General features: G+C 40.6%; 1 protein-coding gene across 1 annotated transcript in view; it reads right to left on the minus strand.

Moving 5' to 3' along the window:
• The window catches only part of rce1a (Ras converting CAAX endopeptidase 1a), a 29,203-nt gene continuing 10,007 nt past the window's right edge, over window positions 1–19,196 (minus strand). The window contains exons 2-8 of the mRNA XM_031727198.2: window positions 17,258–17,360; window positions 17,051–17,134; window positions 14,040–14,118; window positions 13,676–13,843; window positions 7,887–7,958; window positions 7,739–7,801; window positions 1–6,659 (exon numbers count right to left, since the gene is read on the minus strand). Coding sequence (XP_031583058.1) covers window positions 6,436–6,659; window positions 7,739–7,801; window positions 7,887–7,958; window positions 13,676–13,843; window positions 14,040–14,118; window positions 17,051–17,134; window positions 17,258–17,360 — 793 coding nt within the window. The 3' untranslated portion in view covers window positions 1–6,435. The remainder of the gene's footprint in view (window positions 6,660–7,738; window positions 7,802–7,886; window positions 7,959–13,675; window positions 13,844–14,039; window positions 14,119–17,050; window positions 17,135–17,257; window positions 17,361–19,196) is intronic.

Below are 19,196 nucleotides of genomic sequence, written 5' to 3' on the forward strand. Positions count from 1 at the left end.
TTGTATAAAATGACATTCTTTATTTACAAATTTATATTTTGCAGTAAATCCAAAATTCCTGTAAAAGACAGTCGTACTAAAACATGGTTCTGTAGCCTCTAACTGTAAAACAAGTGGGACACAGTGAGCATAAAATACATGCACATATCTGTACACTCTGTTCCTGTCACCAAAATACATCTGATTACAAAATATAGTGCTCGATACAAATATCTGGAGTTTGGATTCAGCAGATGTCTCAGCTTTCACATATGCACGTGTGAAACAATCTTCCTTTGTGTTTCTGTATGAAAATAAGGAGCTGTTTAAGCAAAAATAGACTCTGCCTTCTGCCTGTTATTTCACATGTACAGGTTGTGCATCTTCAGTAGCAAATACTCACTAATGGCTGAGGAAGTATTTTTCTCCAACAACAGTAAAAACAAACAAACAAATCAAAACAAGAAAAAAAGACAAAAACAAAAAAAGTAAACAGACAAACAAAAACCTCAAACCAGTGCTTCAGTCTGATCATCTTGCAAAAATCCCACGTCTTCAAGGTAATGTCAGTGGCAGGAAAGTGAAACGCTTGCAGTCAAACCAAGACGAGGAGAAAATACTACGACTATTTGCTCTCAGCGAGCACAATAATTAGATGGAAACTGCTGCTTTCACCTGGTATGAAGGGTACATCCAATCTCTGTGAGGTAACGTCACAGGCAAGAAACTCAATCAAACCAGGACAGGATCTGTACTCAAACTACACATGCTTACAAAGAATTAAAAGGACAACATAACTAATGCTACCAGCCCCCAGCATGCATATGTATTTGTTTATGGATTTAATGTGAGTGGCCACATAACTGAGCAGTTGCAGAAAACATGCCTCAGCTTTTATTTCAGGATGTATCGCCTCATTTCATGAATTGCATTTTCATTTTGGGTAAATTCAGAGAAATCTGGGATCCATTCAGTCGGGATTAGTAGAGTACTGATTATCAGTTTGCATATATAAATATATTCCTACAGCAGTCGATCTATACAGCACTTAAATCAAAGTGTAAATTTAAAAGAAAATTGCGTGCTTTTCCTGATTTTAAACCTTAACTCTGAACATAACCTGGTCTTAATCTGTTTATGTGTTTGCACTAAGATACTAGTGATTTAACCCAGTGACAATAGATCCCCCATGTGTTACTGTGACTCTGTATCTCCGGTCAGGTCATCCACCAATAGGAAGGCTGGTGGTTCATTCCCTGGCTGTATGCCAAAGTAGCCTTGGACAAGATACTGGAAACCAATTTGCTCTCCAATAAATGTGTGTGAATTTTAGACAGAAATTAAACATAAAAAGTGCTGGTGTGAATGAGGCATGCTGTATAAAGCACTGAGTGCTCCAGTAGAGTGGAAAAGCACTATATCAGCACCAGTCTATTAATGATGCAGTTTTACATTCTCTGGGCTCAAGTAGTGCAAAGCAGTAAGACCAAATTTGTATCGAGTTTTTTCAAGATTCTGAAAGTTTCACAGTATATCATATATTCTTAATAATCCTATTTCTGCATAGAGGTAGGCCCAAAATTAGACAAGAGTTTCTGTAATGTTGCCTCTGTTTACTGCAGCGAATAAAGTGGATTTTAATCAAACAGTCACGTTATCACTGAAGTGCAGATTTTCAGCTATAATTCAAAGGTTTTAACCAAAGTGTCGCATCATGTTTAGAAATAACAGACATTTTTATATGTAGTGGCTCATTCTTCTGTCAACAACAGAAACATGTAACACACTTGATTTTATAGACGTTTTTCTAATGAATGCATTAAAGCCGTTCATCCAAAGTAATAAATAATCAAGTATCTAACTCGTGGGCTTTTACTTTCATCCTCTGGGTTCAATCAAGTTAAACTAGCTGTAGAAGCAGTGGCTCATTTTCTGGTATATTTGTGGCAGAAGGGAAATTGGATGCCTCTGTTTCCTTTATCATACAGGAGCAGGATCTTCAAAAGAAAATGTTAGCAAGCAGGGGCTTAAACTTTTAACGCACCTTGAGGCAACTGTTGTTGTGATTTGGAGCCATATAAATAAAAATGAACTGAATTGAATCTACTTTTATAAATATATTAAACTCAGGGATTCTATCAAGTCATTCCTTAACAGATGGGATGTTCTGCATTGACATGTTACCCTTCTTTTCAACAGTCAACATCTGGCTTGTTAGCCTTAATGTTCCCTCTGCAGAGGTGTGACTGTTCAGATTTGTGTCTGTGATTGTTGTTGAGAATACATTTATATAAAGAATGTCATTTTATAGAGATACACAGATGAGGACAAAAATATTACCCCTGGGAATTTTCTTTCCAATTTCTCTTTGTTGACAAGCATTGGATTTTCAAAATAGCATTTTTAAATTCTTTAGAAAGCACATATTTCTATTTGCACATAAAAACAGAATTATTTGGGGGGGAAAATTATAAAATACAAAGTTCAATGTAATTATCCCCCTGACAAACGGACTTCATTGGGCTCCTGCACAAACCACTGCTCTGCTAAGACATGCTTTAACTTTTTATAAAACTGAGAGTCATCTTCCAATTTACACCCATTAAAACTTTAGCAAGTGCTTGAGTCGTCAAACATCACACTAGAATGAAAAGAAATCAGGTTAGACTTAAAAAGGATGGTTGATGCTCACAAAGCAGGAGATGTCTGTACAAAGTTATCACAGGGTTTCCAAACTGGCATAAGAAGAAACTCAAAGAGAACCACACAGAGCCCAAACAAAACACGGCAGACGAGGAGGTGAACCATTTCAAAGACTCTGGAAAGGAAACTAGTAAAAGATGTTCTCAAGACCCCAGAATAACTGCAGAGACTGTAGTGAATGACTTAGCCAAGCCTGGAAGTGACTAATCAGTAAAGGACTGCAGACCAAGAGAAAGCCAGACTGAAGTAATCGAAGGAGAACCCTGAGAAAAATGGTGTATGCTGCAAATATGCTCTTTGACCAGATGAGATGCTCTCTGGTCACAAAGACACTGCTTATGTTGACACACCCCAAGGGACACCATCCCTGCAGTCAAACATCATGCTGCGGGGCTGCGTCAGTGTGTCTGGAACTGGGAATCTTGTCAAGGAAGGAAGGAATCATGAAGAAGGATATGTGAAGATGATAAAGCACAACTCAAGCAGTCAGCAGCAAAACTGGACCTGTGTCATCGTTTTGTCTTCCAACACAACAGCCAAACCAAACAGTGCTCTTTGTGAGAAACTACTCCCCGAAGACCAAAACAAATACTAACAAACTGGGGATAATCATTCCTGCCCTAATCTGTAAATAACACTGAATTGACTGGCATGCACTGTTTGTGGATTCACTCTTTTAAACTGATATTAGTAAAGAAATGATGACTAGAACATTACCCAGCACAGTGTGTGACTTGATTACCAGATTGGGTCTAATTTGAAATCAGGAAGCCATCCTTCATGGATTCTGCACACTATTTTGTATTTCTGGAAAAGTGACTCTTTTGAATAAAATAATAATATAATCTTCTAGACCTTTCAAATGTGACTGGACTAAATGGATAAAATGAAGAAAAAGACCAACAATTCAACATTAATAAAATGTTCAGGCACTCTGTTTTGGAACAGGGTGGATCATAACATCAACGTGGAACTGATGCACAGGTCAGCACTGTTTATATTTCAGCAGTTATACAAATAAACTGGAGTAAGTAGTCAAATATTTCACCACAGCCACATGAGAACTGCCAGTGGGTGTGTCCAGTGGAGCCTCCTAAATATTATAACTGGTTGTGTAGTTCTGGGAAAAAGAACTTTTCCCAGTCTTTTACCTGCCTGGACTGAACTACAAACAGAGCAATCAAGCACTTATGAGTCAAAGTAGGAATCAGACAAGGAGAAAAGCTGATCACAAACAAACGACCAGCAGAATTGTGTATAATTAAATTTAAGTTAGAGGGAAATGATTTTTCAGTACCAGATAACTGATGTCAGACAGGATGATAAACAGAACTGAAAGGTCTTTTGTTCCTTTCAATCAGTTCATTCTGCATTTCCCAAAGTGCTTCGCTGCCCTCGACTGACAGCTTCAGGGAGGTACAGCCAAGACAAACACATGAAAAATGTCTGGAGTTACATATGTACAAAAATGGCTTATTTCACTGACTAAAGATCAATCTAAAACCTTTTCCACACGTAGGACTTATTGCTGAAGGTCAGAGCAATCTGCTTTGTCTTCACAGTAAGAGTGCAGCTGTGTGTCTTCAAGTGTTCTGTTTTTTTGTTTAGTTGGTTTTTTCTCCAATCAGTCTCACACTAGCTTTAACCTGTTACTAGCTTACTAGTGGACATGAAGCAAGCAGAGACACTGGGTGACTGTACCAGTCTGTCAATAAGAAAGAGGGTGAGGGCACACTGTTATGTCACTCTGCTGTGAAACAATACTCTCAGACTGAACAGACGTCTGGTGCAAACAGCTAAAGCTTGTCACTGTTGGGACTTGAGTTTGGTTCTGTTGTTGTAACTATTCTCTCATGATGACTCTTAATCACGTACAGGTCAGGTAATAGTTTAACCATAGTATCTAAACCACTTTGCACTTTAAATAAATCAAATGTACACTGTGCCGTTCAGGGTTCAATTCAGGAATTTTCCAGTTGGAGCTTATCATCCTATTAATCACTGACTGGTCACGGATGCTACTCTCTTTAAAAATACCGGCTGCCAGCGCTACTTATACATGCACACATGGTATCAAACTTAACCTCCGACCCTGAGGTCAACGTCACTGAGAATCAAACTCTTTCAGGATTTTTAGTAGACACACCTACTGCATCAATTTGAAAATCCTAGACGACTTAGTTATGATCTAGTTATTGTATTCACAAGATTGTCAGAGAACTTGACCTCTGACCTTGAGGTCACAGAGATTCAAACTCGACCAAAAGTTTTAGCAGCTGCAACTTTGGTATCAATTTGATGCTCCTACGTCGCCTCGCCTCGTTATCGCATTGGCAAACTTGGGCATCCATGCCGACCACCTGCCCAGAGGAGTGAAAACACCACCATCAGCCTTTCACAGCTGAGGGGTAAAAACTGTAAATGAAGTTTGGAGCAGCTCTGCTGCACAAAAACACTAGTTTTTGTTAGAAGTTCAAGTTACGGTTTCCTCAAAATAAATCAGGTTGCAGAGTACTCAAAGCTTCCTGTTTACTTGGGTTTTATTCAGCTTTTGCTTTTTTGCTGTATGTATAAGTTTGGCTTTAATATGATGTAAAAATAAGTGGTTTACATAATCTGGTTTATTTAAGAGGGAGCCATCGACAGCGACAATCCTGAGTGCTTGTATTTCTGCCTACTGATGGTGAACGATGGTTAAAACAGCAACAATCACAATGCAGGTTGTTACAAATCTTCTTTTGTCCTGTGGGCATGTACTGGTGACCAATTTCAGCAGCACTGTCTAGCTCTTGTTTGAAATAAATCTGTGTTCACGGTTCTTCCTTCTCTCTTAAATTGTGCCCCATGTGTTGGGGTTTTATTTAGCTGAAGCTAAAAGGCAGCAGAGTGAAGGATGAGTCCTATTCAGTCTGCACACATATGATGTAGGAAAGTCTAAGAAATCACAGAAACTCATTTTAAACAGAGGCTAGCTTACAAACTGGAACCTGCAGTGGAAAACTGGCATGAAAGTGGAAATAATTAGCAACTGACGTGAGCAACATAGCAATCCCCATCACTCTGCATATACACAATATACAACGGACTATTATTTGTTGAAAATATAAATTAGTCATGTTACTCACAAACAGCTATGAGTGAGGTGAAAGGAGCAGGAAGCATGTTTGTTTCCAACCTGTCATGTGATGTCAGTGATGTGATTTCAGACAGAAGCAGCCATCATAACAATGAAAACAGGTGCAGCAAACCAGACTCATCCAAAACGAGTCAGACCGAAAGGAGTACATCACAGAGGTACACTGTGGTACCTTATCACAGAGATTTACCAGCATTCTAAGGAGAACTTGTTCATCTGTGTTATGTCAGTTCTTCTGTACTATCCCGTATCTGTGTGGCAGTGTACGACACATTAGCTGTCTTTGGAAATCGACTGTCCCAGTTTATTCTCAGCTTAGTCTCAGCAACGCGACTCTAACTTCTGCACACCATGAGAACCAGCTTTCGACAGAGTTACAGGACTGGTGCCACATAAATATAGACAAACAAGGTGCCTGTAGACCAAAGAACGGGTCTACAGAGTTCCTCACCTCTCTGTGGCAACAGAGTCGTCACTGTTGGCCCAAATTTGACCAGACCTTAACTCTTAACGCTAATGAGGAAACAAAAACAAGTAAAAAAGTTTTTTTTAAAAAAAAGCAAAAACACCCTCAATTGCTTCTTGACAACAGTAGAAATGTGAGGGTGGGACAAGGATCAGGAGAGGCAGGAGGGACTGGGAAAGGAGGCGAGGGTGCAGACTGGGAGGCTGTAATAGGAGGGGTCGGTGAAGGGGAACAGAAGGAGAAAGAAGAGGAGGACCCCCAGTATATAGGAGGAGAGGACAGTGAGTCTGTAAGGGTGCTCCAGAGCTGTGCTGATGGCAGGGAAACCCATGTAGTTACAGAAGGAGTGGCAAAGTACCGGACCAATCAGGTGACCTGTAACAGACAGAAAAAACAGCCATTTACACCCACTGTTTGACAGTGTCACAGCGTTCTTTAGCTTCCCATTCAGCTGTGATAGACGAAAAAACAAATGCTTTGATTTTTAGAAAATAATCCTTTAAATCCTGTAACTGAAAATATTAAAACACATTTTTTTAAAGACAGCAGAGAACATTTTTGGACAAGAGGACAGAATTTTAAATAATCAGCTAACGTGCAAGCTTGGACCCCAAACTGCTGAATGATGAAGTGTATAGTGTATATACAGAGGAGACCGCTCCATCCAACTACCGGCCAGTAACATACCTCAGTACCACAGTAAGATGAACAGGACACGGCTCAATACATGAGCAGAACATCAGCTACTGGTGGACAGAGCAGTTGCTGCAGGCTGTAAGGCCACACTGGCCAACCTGTGCACTGCCTGAACTGATCACAAGAAAGCCTACGACACTTCAAACACTCATCCAAGGCCAATGGCACCAACGTCCAGCGCATAACTTCACAATGCAACAGCAAATTAAAAATTACTTTACCACACTTATTAACTTAATTTCTCTAAATCCCACACATATAATATTGCTGGAGACATAAGGATAAACTACGACACAGGCTTGTGGAATAAGCATGCTGCAGGCAAATCAAAATTAAGAATATGTTCATATTCAGTAAACCTTCAATTATTTTTTAACTGTAACAACCACTCTGTGTGGTCCATAACAGGAAAAACATTCAGTGCACTTTAATGCTGATTCCCTTCAAAGCTATGCACAATTATCTTATATCCTCTTTCACATATAGCAGACATATTTTTCCCAATAATGCACATCTGTTGGCTTATACGATGGCTGACCTGTGCATTTTATTTTAAAATTATGTACTGGTAAATTTCTTTAATTTAGTTTATCTCAGGTGCTTCAGGACTGATGACAGACAACATTTCTGTAAACGTTCTTGAGCCAAGGCCTGGACAGCCTGGTTCAGAAAACCCAAACATAATCATACCACCCAGTGTAAGGCCTACGGGACACTCCAAGAAAAAGAAGAGAAAACAATTGTGAACAGCCTCTTACCTGTTCTGATGAAGATGAAGGCTGTGTAGGCTCCAAATACTGCCGTGTAGGAGAACTGAAACACTGTTGCAAAACAGAAAAACAAAAGTGCATCTTCCTGCTTTCCTGTGATGAAGTCACAATAAATGTAGTGAAAAGATGTTCTCACCTGCAGAGAGGAAAATACCCAACAGTGTGCCCTGTCTGAACCTCAGCAACTCAATCACATGGTGGAAGTGAGCTAGAAGAGAGCACAGAGCAGGCACTCAGACATGCAGCAACTTCAACTCTCCAAAGAAATTATTGGAACACACTCTGTATTATTTATTATATACAGGTCCTTCTCAAAAAATTAGCATATTGTGATAAAGTTCATTATTTCCTGTAATGTACTGATAAACATTAGACTTTCATATATTTTAGATTCATTACACACAACTGAAGTAGTTCAAGCCTTTCATTGTTTTAATATTGATGATTTTGGCATACATAACTCATGAAAACCCAAAATTCCTGTCTCAAAAAATTAGCATATCATGAAAAGGTTCTCTAAACGAGCTATTAACCTAATCATCTGAATCAACGAATTAACTCTAAACACCTGCAAAAGATTCCTGAGGCTTTTACAAACTCCCAGCCTGGTTCATTACTCAAAACCGCAATCATGGGTAAGACTGCCGACCTGACTGCTGTCCAGAAGGCCATCATTGACACCCTCAAGCAAGAGGGTAAGACACAGAAAAAAATTCTGAACGGATTGGCTGTTCCCAGAGTGCTGTATCAAGGCACCTCAGTGGGAAGTCTGTGGGAAGGAAAAAGTGTGGCAGAAAACGCTGCACAACGAGAAGAGGTGACCGGACCCTGAGGAAGATTGTGGAGAAGGACCGATTCCAGACCTTGGGGGACCTGCGGAAGCAGTGGACTGAGTCTGGAGTAGAAACATCCAGAGCCACCGTGTACAGGCGTGTGCAGGAAATGGGCTACAGGTGCCACATTCCCCAGGTCAAGCCACTTTTGAACCAGAAACAGCGGCAGAAGCGCCTGACCTGGGCTACAGAGAAGCAGCACTGGACTGTTGCTCAGTGGTCCAAAGTACTTTTTTCGGATGAAAGCAACTTTTGCATGTCATTCGGAAATCAAGGTGCCAGAGTCTGGAGGAAGACTGGGGAGAGGGAAATGCCAAAATGCCTGAAGTCCAGTGTCAAGTACCCACAGTCAGTGATGGTCTGGGGTGCCATGTCAGCTGCTGGTGTTGGTCCACTGTGTTTTATCAAGGGCAGGGTCAATGCAGCTAGCTATCAGGAGATTTTGGAGCACTTCATGCTTCCACCTGCTGAAGAGCTTTATGGAGATGAAGATTTCATTTTTCAGCACGACCTGGCACCTGCTCACAGTGCCAAAGCCACTGGTAAATGGTTTACTGACCATGGTATTACTGTGCTCAATTGGCCTGCCAACTCTCCTGACCTGAGCCCCATAGAGAATCTGTGGGATATTGTGAAGAGAAAGTTGAGAGACGCAAGACCCAACACTCTGGATGAGCTTAAGGCCGCTATCGAAGCATCCTGGGCCTCCATAACACCTCAGCAGTGCCACAGGCTGATTGCCTCCATGCCACGCCGCATTGAAGCAGTCATTTCTGCAAAAGGATTCCCGACCAAGTATTGAGTGCATAACTGAACATAATTATTTGAAGGTTGACTTTTTTTGTATTAAAAACACTTTTCTTTTATTGGTCGGATGAAATATGCTAATTTTTTGAGACAGGAATTTTGGGTTTTCATGAGTTATGTATGCCAAAATCATCAATATTAAAACAATGAAAGGCTTGAACTACTTCAGTTGTGTGTAATGAATCTAAAATATATGAAAGTCTAATGTTTATCAGTACATTACAGGAAATAATGAACTTTATCACTATGCTAATTTTTTGAGAAGGACCTGTACACTGCTACTTCCAATCAACACAATATTTAAGGGGGGGGGGGGGGGGACGACTTCCAAAAAGCACTCAACAAAGTCTTGATTTCTGGGTTTGACTTGTGCTCTTATAGCAGCACTTATGCAGCGATATTGTCTGAGTGGTGACACCTGTCGTTCAGCAGAAAACTGCAGGGGCTTCCTGCGCCGTAATGGTGGGTATAAAAGCTTGTGTCCTGTAAACAAGGTAGTGACAGATCTCAGATTTTGCCTGTAAGTCTGGAGAGGATGAACCAGGCAGTGATCAGACTACAGCAGATGGGGGACAGAGTGCTTTTGTCCCTGGTAGGACAGTTCATGTGCTGGCTGAATTCTGATGTCTGAGGTTTGCTCTGTTAAAGTCATCAAGAACAATGAGCAGGGAGACCGGGTGTTTGTCCTCAGCGTTAGTTATCTGGTCAGCCAGGTGATATGATGCTTTGCTAACACAGGCCTAACAAGGTGAACTCCTGTGGAGTATAAAATGATTTAAACTCAGTGATAATTAGGGGTGGGTTTTTATAATCGATTTATCGATTAAAATCGATTCTGGCTTGGATAACGTAAAATCGATTCATTAAAATCCTGAATCGATTTTTTAATATAAATTTATTTTGCCCGAAACACCAGAATCTCTGGTGAAACCTCACAAAATTTCAACAACCACCAAACAGCTAAGACAGTAAATGAGAGCAGGAACACGGATTCTGCACAAAGACGTAAACACACAGCGCGACCCGCGGATCAGAATCAGTGAGATGTCGCCTTTCTCACGGTCGGGGCTGAAAGCCGACAGCTTGCTGATTCTGATCTGTCGGCGGGTCCGCGCTTTGTGTTCACGCCCTTTTTGCGCTGATTCTAAAGCTGTTAGTTTGATCTCTCTCCAAACAACAGCAGCAAAAGACGATCCAAACTACGCTTCACATAAACATCGTCATGGATTCACTCTGACTTTTACTGTTTTGCTTCCACCTTCATGTTTTTCTGTGTTTTATCTTCAGCTACTTTGACACAAAGGCATCTGCTGTGACGCTCACACCTTTGATAAAGTCTTGCGTGTGTCAGCTTCCTTTTTATTGATACAAAATATGTAAATGTACTGATCTGAATTATAATATTTCTGACTGTCAAAATTTCCCAGATTCAAATCGAATTAAATTGAATCGTGGATCGAATCGATTCTAGAAATCAGTGACGATACCCAGCCCTAGTGATAATGGTCTCTAGGTGAGGACTGCATGTTTCTGTCCAAACACTGCGCCATCTAAACACCAACCTTTGTTTGTATACAAACAGATTTCGCCTTCTTTTGCTTTTCCAGAAAGCTTTATTTACGGTCCACAAGGAGAAGTTGGAAGTCCGACAGATCTAATGAGCAGCCGGGGACGTATTCAGCTGTCTAGGTTTTAGTGAAGCACAAAGTTGCAAATCTGGAAAAGTTGATTTTAAGCTGTTGAGTAGCTGCAGTTCATCCATGTTGTTGGCAATAGATTTGCCAGGTGAATCGAAGCGTGCACCCCCACCGAGTTTACGGAGCACTTTGGCTCGCTTCCCTCGTTAGCGTCTCCTGACCCCGTTCAGAGCTGCTGCTCCTCCAGCTAAGAGTTCTGCTAAACACTCTGCATGGCACTGACTTGGCCTCCAGTGACAGCTTTTTCCCCATGACACACCTTATAATAATGACTCACAAAGATAATAGTTGCCAACTTTCATCTATAAATATTAGTGCTGTCAAAATTAACGTGTTAACATAGATTAAGCTGTCATCACGATTAACGCAATAAAAAAATTTAATGCAATTAATGCATCTGGAGTGCAGAATGACTCGAAATCCCTGAAATGTTTCTGTCAGCGCATTTTGGGCAGTTTGTCCAAGTAGAGTTACCTTCACACATGTGCAGTAGATCTGGTAGTGACGGGCAGCTGAACCATTGAACTCAATATGGAAGATGATAAACGCACTTTGGTCCTCTCGATGGGAAATTTGAGTATTAAAAAATAACAAGACGGAACAGTCGACCAACATAAAGTCTTATGCACATTGTGCAAGAAGGTATTTTCTTTTCACCGAAGCACTTCCTGCTTAAAATATCACATTGACGCGAAGCATACGTTAGCTGGGGATGCTGCTAGCACTTTGGCTAACGCGTCACCCAGCTTGGACAAACCACTCACGGAGCATCAGGGACTCAGTAAGTCGACCTCGGACATTTTGACTGACGCCGAGTGGATTGCAACAAACTGCAGACCTGTTAATATTGTTGAGAACAGGCGCTTTACACAGCTTTGGTTCCTCGTTTCAAGGACTTGACAGAGAGAGAGGATACATGTTTACAGAGTTTTTGTTAACATGAATGTTCAAGATGTTCAATAAACATGTTGAGTATATTTTCCCTTTTTTCTCGAGTCTGTTTGCTCATGCAAAATGAAATGCGATTAATATAGAATAAAAGTGAATGATATTTAATTGTGATTAATCAAATGAATCAACAGTAACCCTGTGATGAATCTGATTAAACATTTTAATTGTTTGGCAGCACTAATATATATTATGTATTAGTGTATACTTACCTTTAAGTATATAGGGTTTTTTTTAAAAGCTGTATTTCACAGGAGAGAAGCTGTGCTAAAAGACTGAAGAAAACTATTCAAATTCTCTTTGAATTTAAGCTTCCAACGGTCTTTGTGTTTATTCTGCATTTACTTTATTATATTGAATAAATGTCAGTTACAAGCTTAAATATAAAGTTGAAAAAATGTAATTGCAACCAGGCTATTGATCAAGTAATTGAGATTAATTACAGAAAATTGTGAAATTAATTGGTTAATTTTTTTTAATCTATTGACAGCACTACTATATAAGATTTTGTGCGTTGCTCAAAACACCTGGCTCCAGGTACACAACACCCAGCTGAAAGTGCCAAGTCGAGTTCCCTCGTTTATATCATGAGTGTCAGGCCAAAGTATCAAACGTAGCATACTACGCTCCAACAACAGATATGTGGCCGAGCCAAACAACACATCACTGTATGAACTTAACAGTGCACTTCATCCGAGCCTGTTTGACAGGCTAGTTTGCTGACGAACATACAGGAGCAGTAATGACAGGTGGAGACCTCAGGGAAGCTCTTAGGTGACTGCATGGGGTCATCTAGTGTGTCCCAATACAGAATAACACCATGTAAGCCCCATGGTTATTTCATTTTTGATTATTTAATTTAAATGTAAAAATGAAATGGTACTTGATGTGGTAGTTATATAATCTATTCATGGAATTTACAGAAAGTGCTCTGTATTGTGAAATATATTGATATATTGATTGATCTTGTGTGTCTCCTGAGGACGATTAGGTTTCGTCCGACCTAATTTCAGTTTTCTGTATGACTCCTTCGCACTGACTCTCTCTCAACCTTCCTCTTCCAGGGCTGCTGTGACAGTGCTTGGGGTTACCTTAACGACTCTAATATCAACGAAGAGTCGCTGCTTTCAGGAACCGTTGGAATTTTTAAGATTGCGCAAACCGTTCAAGAGTTACGCTAGTTTAAAGAAACGCTGGAAAAACCTGTCGCCGGTGACGGGATAAAGGTTAAAGGGTTTTTAACTGGCTATAAATAGATTTTAGGACTTGTTTCAAAATTCTTGTTTTAACCTAAAGAGCACAAAACAGCTAAGCTCCAGATAATCATAAAACACAGTGCTGCTCGCTGTCTTCGTTCACAGGTTTGCTGGTTGTTTCCTGTACACGGCTAACGTTTCGGGGGGACAGAGCTTTTCAGTGTGGATTCTTTTAAAAAGCAGTAAACAATTTTTTATTTAAACAGGCTTTCTATTGGTAATTTTTTTAATTTAATTATTATTTACTGGTTTATTTATTGTCTTCTTGTTGGCTATTACAGCGCTTCTTTATTTCAGCACTGTGTGAAGTTTTTTAAAATGGCTGGATAAAAACAGAAAAACAAATAAACAACTTGTGGAGAAGCTGGACAGACTTGCACTCACCCACTCCGAAAAAGAGGGGACAGGTTATGATAGCAGTAGAAGGACCAGCACAGGGCACCAACATGGGCAACATGCATGCTCTGAACACCAGCTCCTCAGTTAGTGGTGCCACCACCTGATTCCTCAGCCACCGCATATCATTGGCACACAACATCCAGAACCACGGGTCTAGAGGAAGGAGCAAGACGGGGTTATGCAAAGTTTTATGATGAAATGAAGCTCGACCAAAACATATTTTAGACTAAGCATCAGACAGTTTGAGATAAATCACTCAAAAGCAACCAAAAGTAAACCAAATTTAGAAACAGATCTAAAATCATGAATCCAGTTCAAGAATAAAACAAAGCACAGCTTGTTGGCTCACCAAAGGCCACCCGGATCCCATCGGTGAAGCTCCACGGACAATCCATGGCCAACTGCATGAGTGGGCCCAGAAACAGGACCTGCAGCACATGGCCACACAAATAAAAGCATTTCCAAATATTTGAGATGTTGCTGCCATTACCAGAGCTTCATACAAAATCTCTGTTTTTTCCTCAGTCAACATAACTTAATTCATCAATGTAATTGTGATCATTGACTGAATGACAATAAAGGAACCTGAATCTGAAAGTCACACACAGATTTAAGCATCTGCGTCTTTCTTGCATCTCAAGTTTCTCACCTGACTCAAATCATTGTTTTAGAAAATGTCCCAAATGGCAATTATATGAGGAAAAAATCATTGTGGCATACATTTTCAGTCTCTGTCTCAGGCAGGGTTCTGCTGGTGGACCAGCCGAGAGATATAATCTCTCCGGCGTGTCCTGGATCTGCCCCGGGGCCTCCTCCCGGCGGGACATGCCAGGAACACCTCACCCAGGAGGCGCCTTTATCAGGTGCCCGATTCACCTCAACTGGCTCCTTTCAATTACGCTAACTAAGGATGGTCGGTTAAAATCATTCATCGTTATGTCAACATGTAAACATCATGATAAAAGTAAGAAATAAGCCCTCAGTCAGTGGATTTGTCTTTCGTCTTTGCACTGCTTAGTTTTTATCTTGCTTTTTGCCACACACCAGGTGTTGTGGAGTGAAAGATGCTGATGCACTGATTGGACCTAGCTACAACTGGATCAAACCATAAAATTCTTCTTTTGAGAACTTAATGAATCCAGAATCTGAGCTTTCTTCTGGGTTTTTTGTTGTACTTTTTGAGGATGAATTATATTTGAGGATGAAATCGCGACACTTTCGGTGCACATGTCCATTACTTGACAAATTCACATCTGAAAAATTTTCATGCTCCTTTTTTGCAATGGACTTGGTGGCAAAGGCCTTATGACCATTTATAATGAAGGATGGGCAACTGTGAACAGATTGTTTACATTTGACAATCACATCTTAAAACCTGAGTTTATGATTTGGAAATCTGGACAGAGTATATTTCAAAGTCTTAGGGCTTCAAGTCCCATAGCAGTCAGGCCAGCAGCTGGAATATACAACAGAGAAGCTGAAGAGCAGCAGAGTGTGCAAAAGAGACAGTATGGAGGAGCAAGGTTAATAAAGACTTTGAAACTGAAGACGATCTTGAAGTTAATGCATAGGTGAACTGGAAGCCACAGAGCTGTTTAAGAACAGGTATGTTCAGTGGCTCTGCATCAGATATTCATCTAACATACTCTCATTATACTGGTATTTGAAAGACATTTCTGTTTGGGTTTGTAACAGATCTGAGAGCAGAAAGAAGATAAAAGTCACTCCGTGTGTGAGCGCTGAGCGTTCAGAACACATTTGGGTATGCGCAGTCGCTAATCTGAGGCAATCACAGAGTTCTGGTTGTAAATCTTCGTCTTTCGGCTGTTCCTTTTGGAGTCGCCTCCAAAGTCACATCGGCTCTTTCAACGTCCTCCTTCACAACATCCACAAACCTTTTTTTGTGGTCTGAAACTTTTCCTCCTGTCTGGCAGCTTTTTAATCTCGTCCTTTCTGTGAGAACCTTAACATCTCCATCTCTGCCACCTCCAGCTTCAACAACTTCTCATTTTCCGAGTACAACCGTCTCCAAACCAAACATCGGACCAAGTCTCACTACCATCTTGTAAACCTTTCACTCTTGCTACAATCCTTCTGTCACAAATCAACCTTACCGGCACTCTCTTCTTCACCTCTCTTTGGTTTGGATGGTTGATCCCAGGTATTTAACTTGTACACTTCAATACCTCTACTCCTTGCTTCACTGTTAACGTGCTGCATACGTCACCACTGTCTTGCTGTCCTCATAGATTTGAAATACTTCACTGGAACTCGTGGTTTCCTCATGTAGTGCCACAGTTCCTTTCTTATCATAAACTTTTTATCCATCCACAAAGACAGTACGACTCCTGACCTTCTTTATACTCCATCAACACTCTGAAAACAAACATCACATCTGTAGTGTTATTTCTCAACATTAAGCCTGACCATCACCTCTCTTCATAACTGAACATCAATAATTTTTTCCCATAGCTTCATGATATGGTTCATCAACTTTATCCCTCCATAGTTACAACAGCTCTTGTTCTTGAAAACCATTATTCCACTTCTCTCTCTCTAGGTATCCTCCCACCCTCCAAGACTGTTAAATACTTTGGTTAAAAAGTTAACAACTGAACTCTCTCCTCCTATCTACACACCTCACAGATATGTCATCTAGACCAGCTGTCATCGTTGCCCTCACTTGCTCATTCCTAATCCTCTGCACTTCCTGATTCATCCATCCTCTTCACTCTCATTTTTCCTTCCACCAGCTCCTCAAGAGGTTCCACCTCTTCAGTACATTCATTCATACATTCATCCAAGACTGTCCAAGGCTCTCTGTGTAGCCATATGATAAAAGTCCTTTACTACTTCCTTAGTGTCAAGCCTCACACAGAGGTCACTATAAGCCTTTTCCTTTGTTTTTGCCACCAACCTGTTTGTTGAACACACAGACTCCAGATGTGTTCGCCTACTTTCTTCATCTCCCTGGCTACTTTTCTGTTGTGGATGTATGTGAATGTAAGTACGAATGAGAAAGTAACACTGTCACATTTGTGAATTTTTTTCTGTAACTTTGTAGATTCAAAATAAGTGTGTGAAACATTAATAAAAGTAACAATTTAAATTATTATTTGAAATTGTTTCTATACAGTCTCATACTTTATTCTGAGTGAGAGATTACAAGGACGCTCAGAGGTGATAAGTGTCTTGTAAAAACATGCATGTTTCCCACAACTGATGTTTTCATCATTCAAACTAAAGAAAAATAAATGTTTTCTTTCCCAAATCATTTTAATCGAGCACAGTTTAACGGCTAACATGTATTACTAACCCAGTAGTAATGTTACTGAGGTAAGCACATTGGCTGTTTCTTACCATGGTGAGGAGCAGAGGAAGTATAATGGCAGGAATTAGGCCTTCAAACCGGATTCCCATGAGAACCAGCAAAGACGGGCCATTCTGACACACAAATGAAAACAGAAATGTTATCAGACAGCGATGTGATACAACGTAGCACAAAATGTTAATCCTGAGGTACTGGAACACAGCACAGTGAAGAAGCTATCCAAGATCTCAACTCACCATGACACCTGCGGATTCTCTCCATGCCCACACAAACAGGGGCGACAGACCTGACACAATCAGGACGCTGGTGAAGCGTCTCTTTATGACAGCAGGATGGTCCCTGAGGACAGGGAAACACGCACAGAACGTTATCCCAAGCACACAAGTACGGAGATACAAACAGCTTCTGTATGCTGATAAGATGGAGGAGAACGGAGTTGGCAGCACTCACTACTGAGCTCTGGTTTAATAATGCACACATAAAGAAGCACATTAAAATCCTCCATGGGGAACCAATAACGTACACACAGCAAAGTCCAGTTCAGTGTCTACAAATGTAAAGTGATGTGTCGCAGACACTGACCCATCAATCAAGCAGCCACACTCAGGTATCAACGTGAATGATAAAAGCTGCCCTGCATGGAGTCGTAATGAAGACAGAAACAGCCCAAAAGTATTCAATTCAATTTCAACCCCATTCAGTTTTATTCATATTTCTATAAATCACAACAGCAGTTGGTTGGTAGGCTTTATATTGTAATAACACTATTTAGAATAGAATAGAATAGAATAATCCTTTCATTGTCCCACAAGGGGAAATTTGGTTGTAACAGCAGCCAGAAAGACACATATACAAACAAACAGTACACAGGACACAGAACAGAAACAAACACAATTTTTCTTACATATTTACATTAAGGACAATGGTTACTATAAACAGAGAGTACTGTACAGTTATTAAATTAAATAAAAATAACTACAGATAAGAGGCAAACCAGGTTGTAGTGCGAATCGGTTAATTAACTTATGGCAGTTACAGCACTGATGTAAACATCTATGATTGTTGGGAGCAGTTCTGATTGTACAGTCTGACAGCTGCAGGGAGGAAGGACCTGCGGAAACGCTCCTTCATGCATCTAGGATGCAGCAGCCTGTCACTGAAGGAGCTCTGCAGTTCAGCAACATTTACATGCATGAGGTGGCGGTCAAAGTCTGGCTGTACTTCACAGCAAAAGATGCAAACTCAGCAGCCTGCAAGAAGTGCTTTGAACAGCAGGTTTTGAAACAGTTTTTTCATGCTTTAAAGTTGGCCATTTAAATGGTAACTGGTAAATGGACTGGTTCTTATATAGCGCTTTTCTACTCTGAGCACTCAAAAAACAGCTGCTAGTGCCGCAGTTTTAAGTGCGTAATTTAGTGGTCGTTTGTGATCCGGAAGGTATGTGAGCTGGTTGGAAAGTGGACCTGTCTGTGCATTCAATAACAGTGCAAAGCATGCATCACACGGTCACTGGAATTGACATCCATTCAGTTAGTGCTGCATGCAATGCAAGAATGTTTTAAATATTTGGTCCTAATCAGATTTCTCCACCACAGCTCCCCGTTCAAATTCAGACAATGAATTTCAGATCATTTTACAGAGAAAGTAATACAACAAAGAGTTTAAAAGTTACTTTTGCCTGGAGTACTTAAGTTGTGTACTGCATTATCTCTAAGAGCAGTGTTCTGTGTACATCACTTTTTTGAGTAATGACCCAAACACTGATCACAACAAAGAGAGGAAATGCCTCCAGCATGGACAAACCTCTGACCACACAGCGTGCAGATTAATGCCCATTAATGTCTCGAGGGAACCAGTGAGAACCCAGTGACAATGGAATCACTAAACACTTCCCATCACTACCTAACACTAGAAACTGCTGAAAAAAAAGACCACTACACCATCTCCCACGAAATCAGCAAACAAGAGAAAACTCCAGAACGGAGTGGTGATGACGATGAGCTGCCACAGTCTCTGCTACATTCGTACCATCAAAGACAGCAGTGCTAAAGACTGACATTTGCTAAATGTCTGACGTCACTGTCAGTGCAAAATATTTCTCCCAGAAAAGTTGTTAAACCAAACAGGAGGGTGGAGGCCAGAGTTTCAGTACATTAACTATGTGCCATCCACTTG

The sequence above is a fragment of the Oreochromis aureus genome, linkage group 3, assembly GCF_013358895.1.
Source record: "Oreochromis aureus strain Israel breed Guangdong linkage group 3, ZZ_aureus, whole genome shotgun sequence".
NCBI lineage: Eukaryota > Metazoa > Chordata > Actinopteri > Cichliformes > Cichlidae > Oreochromis > Oreochromis aureus.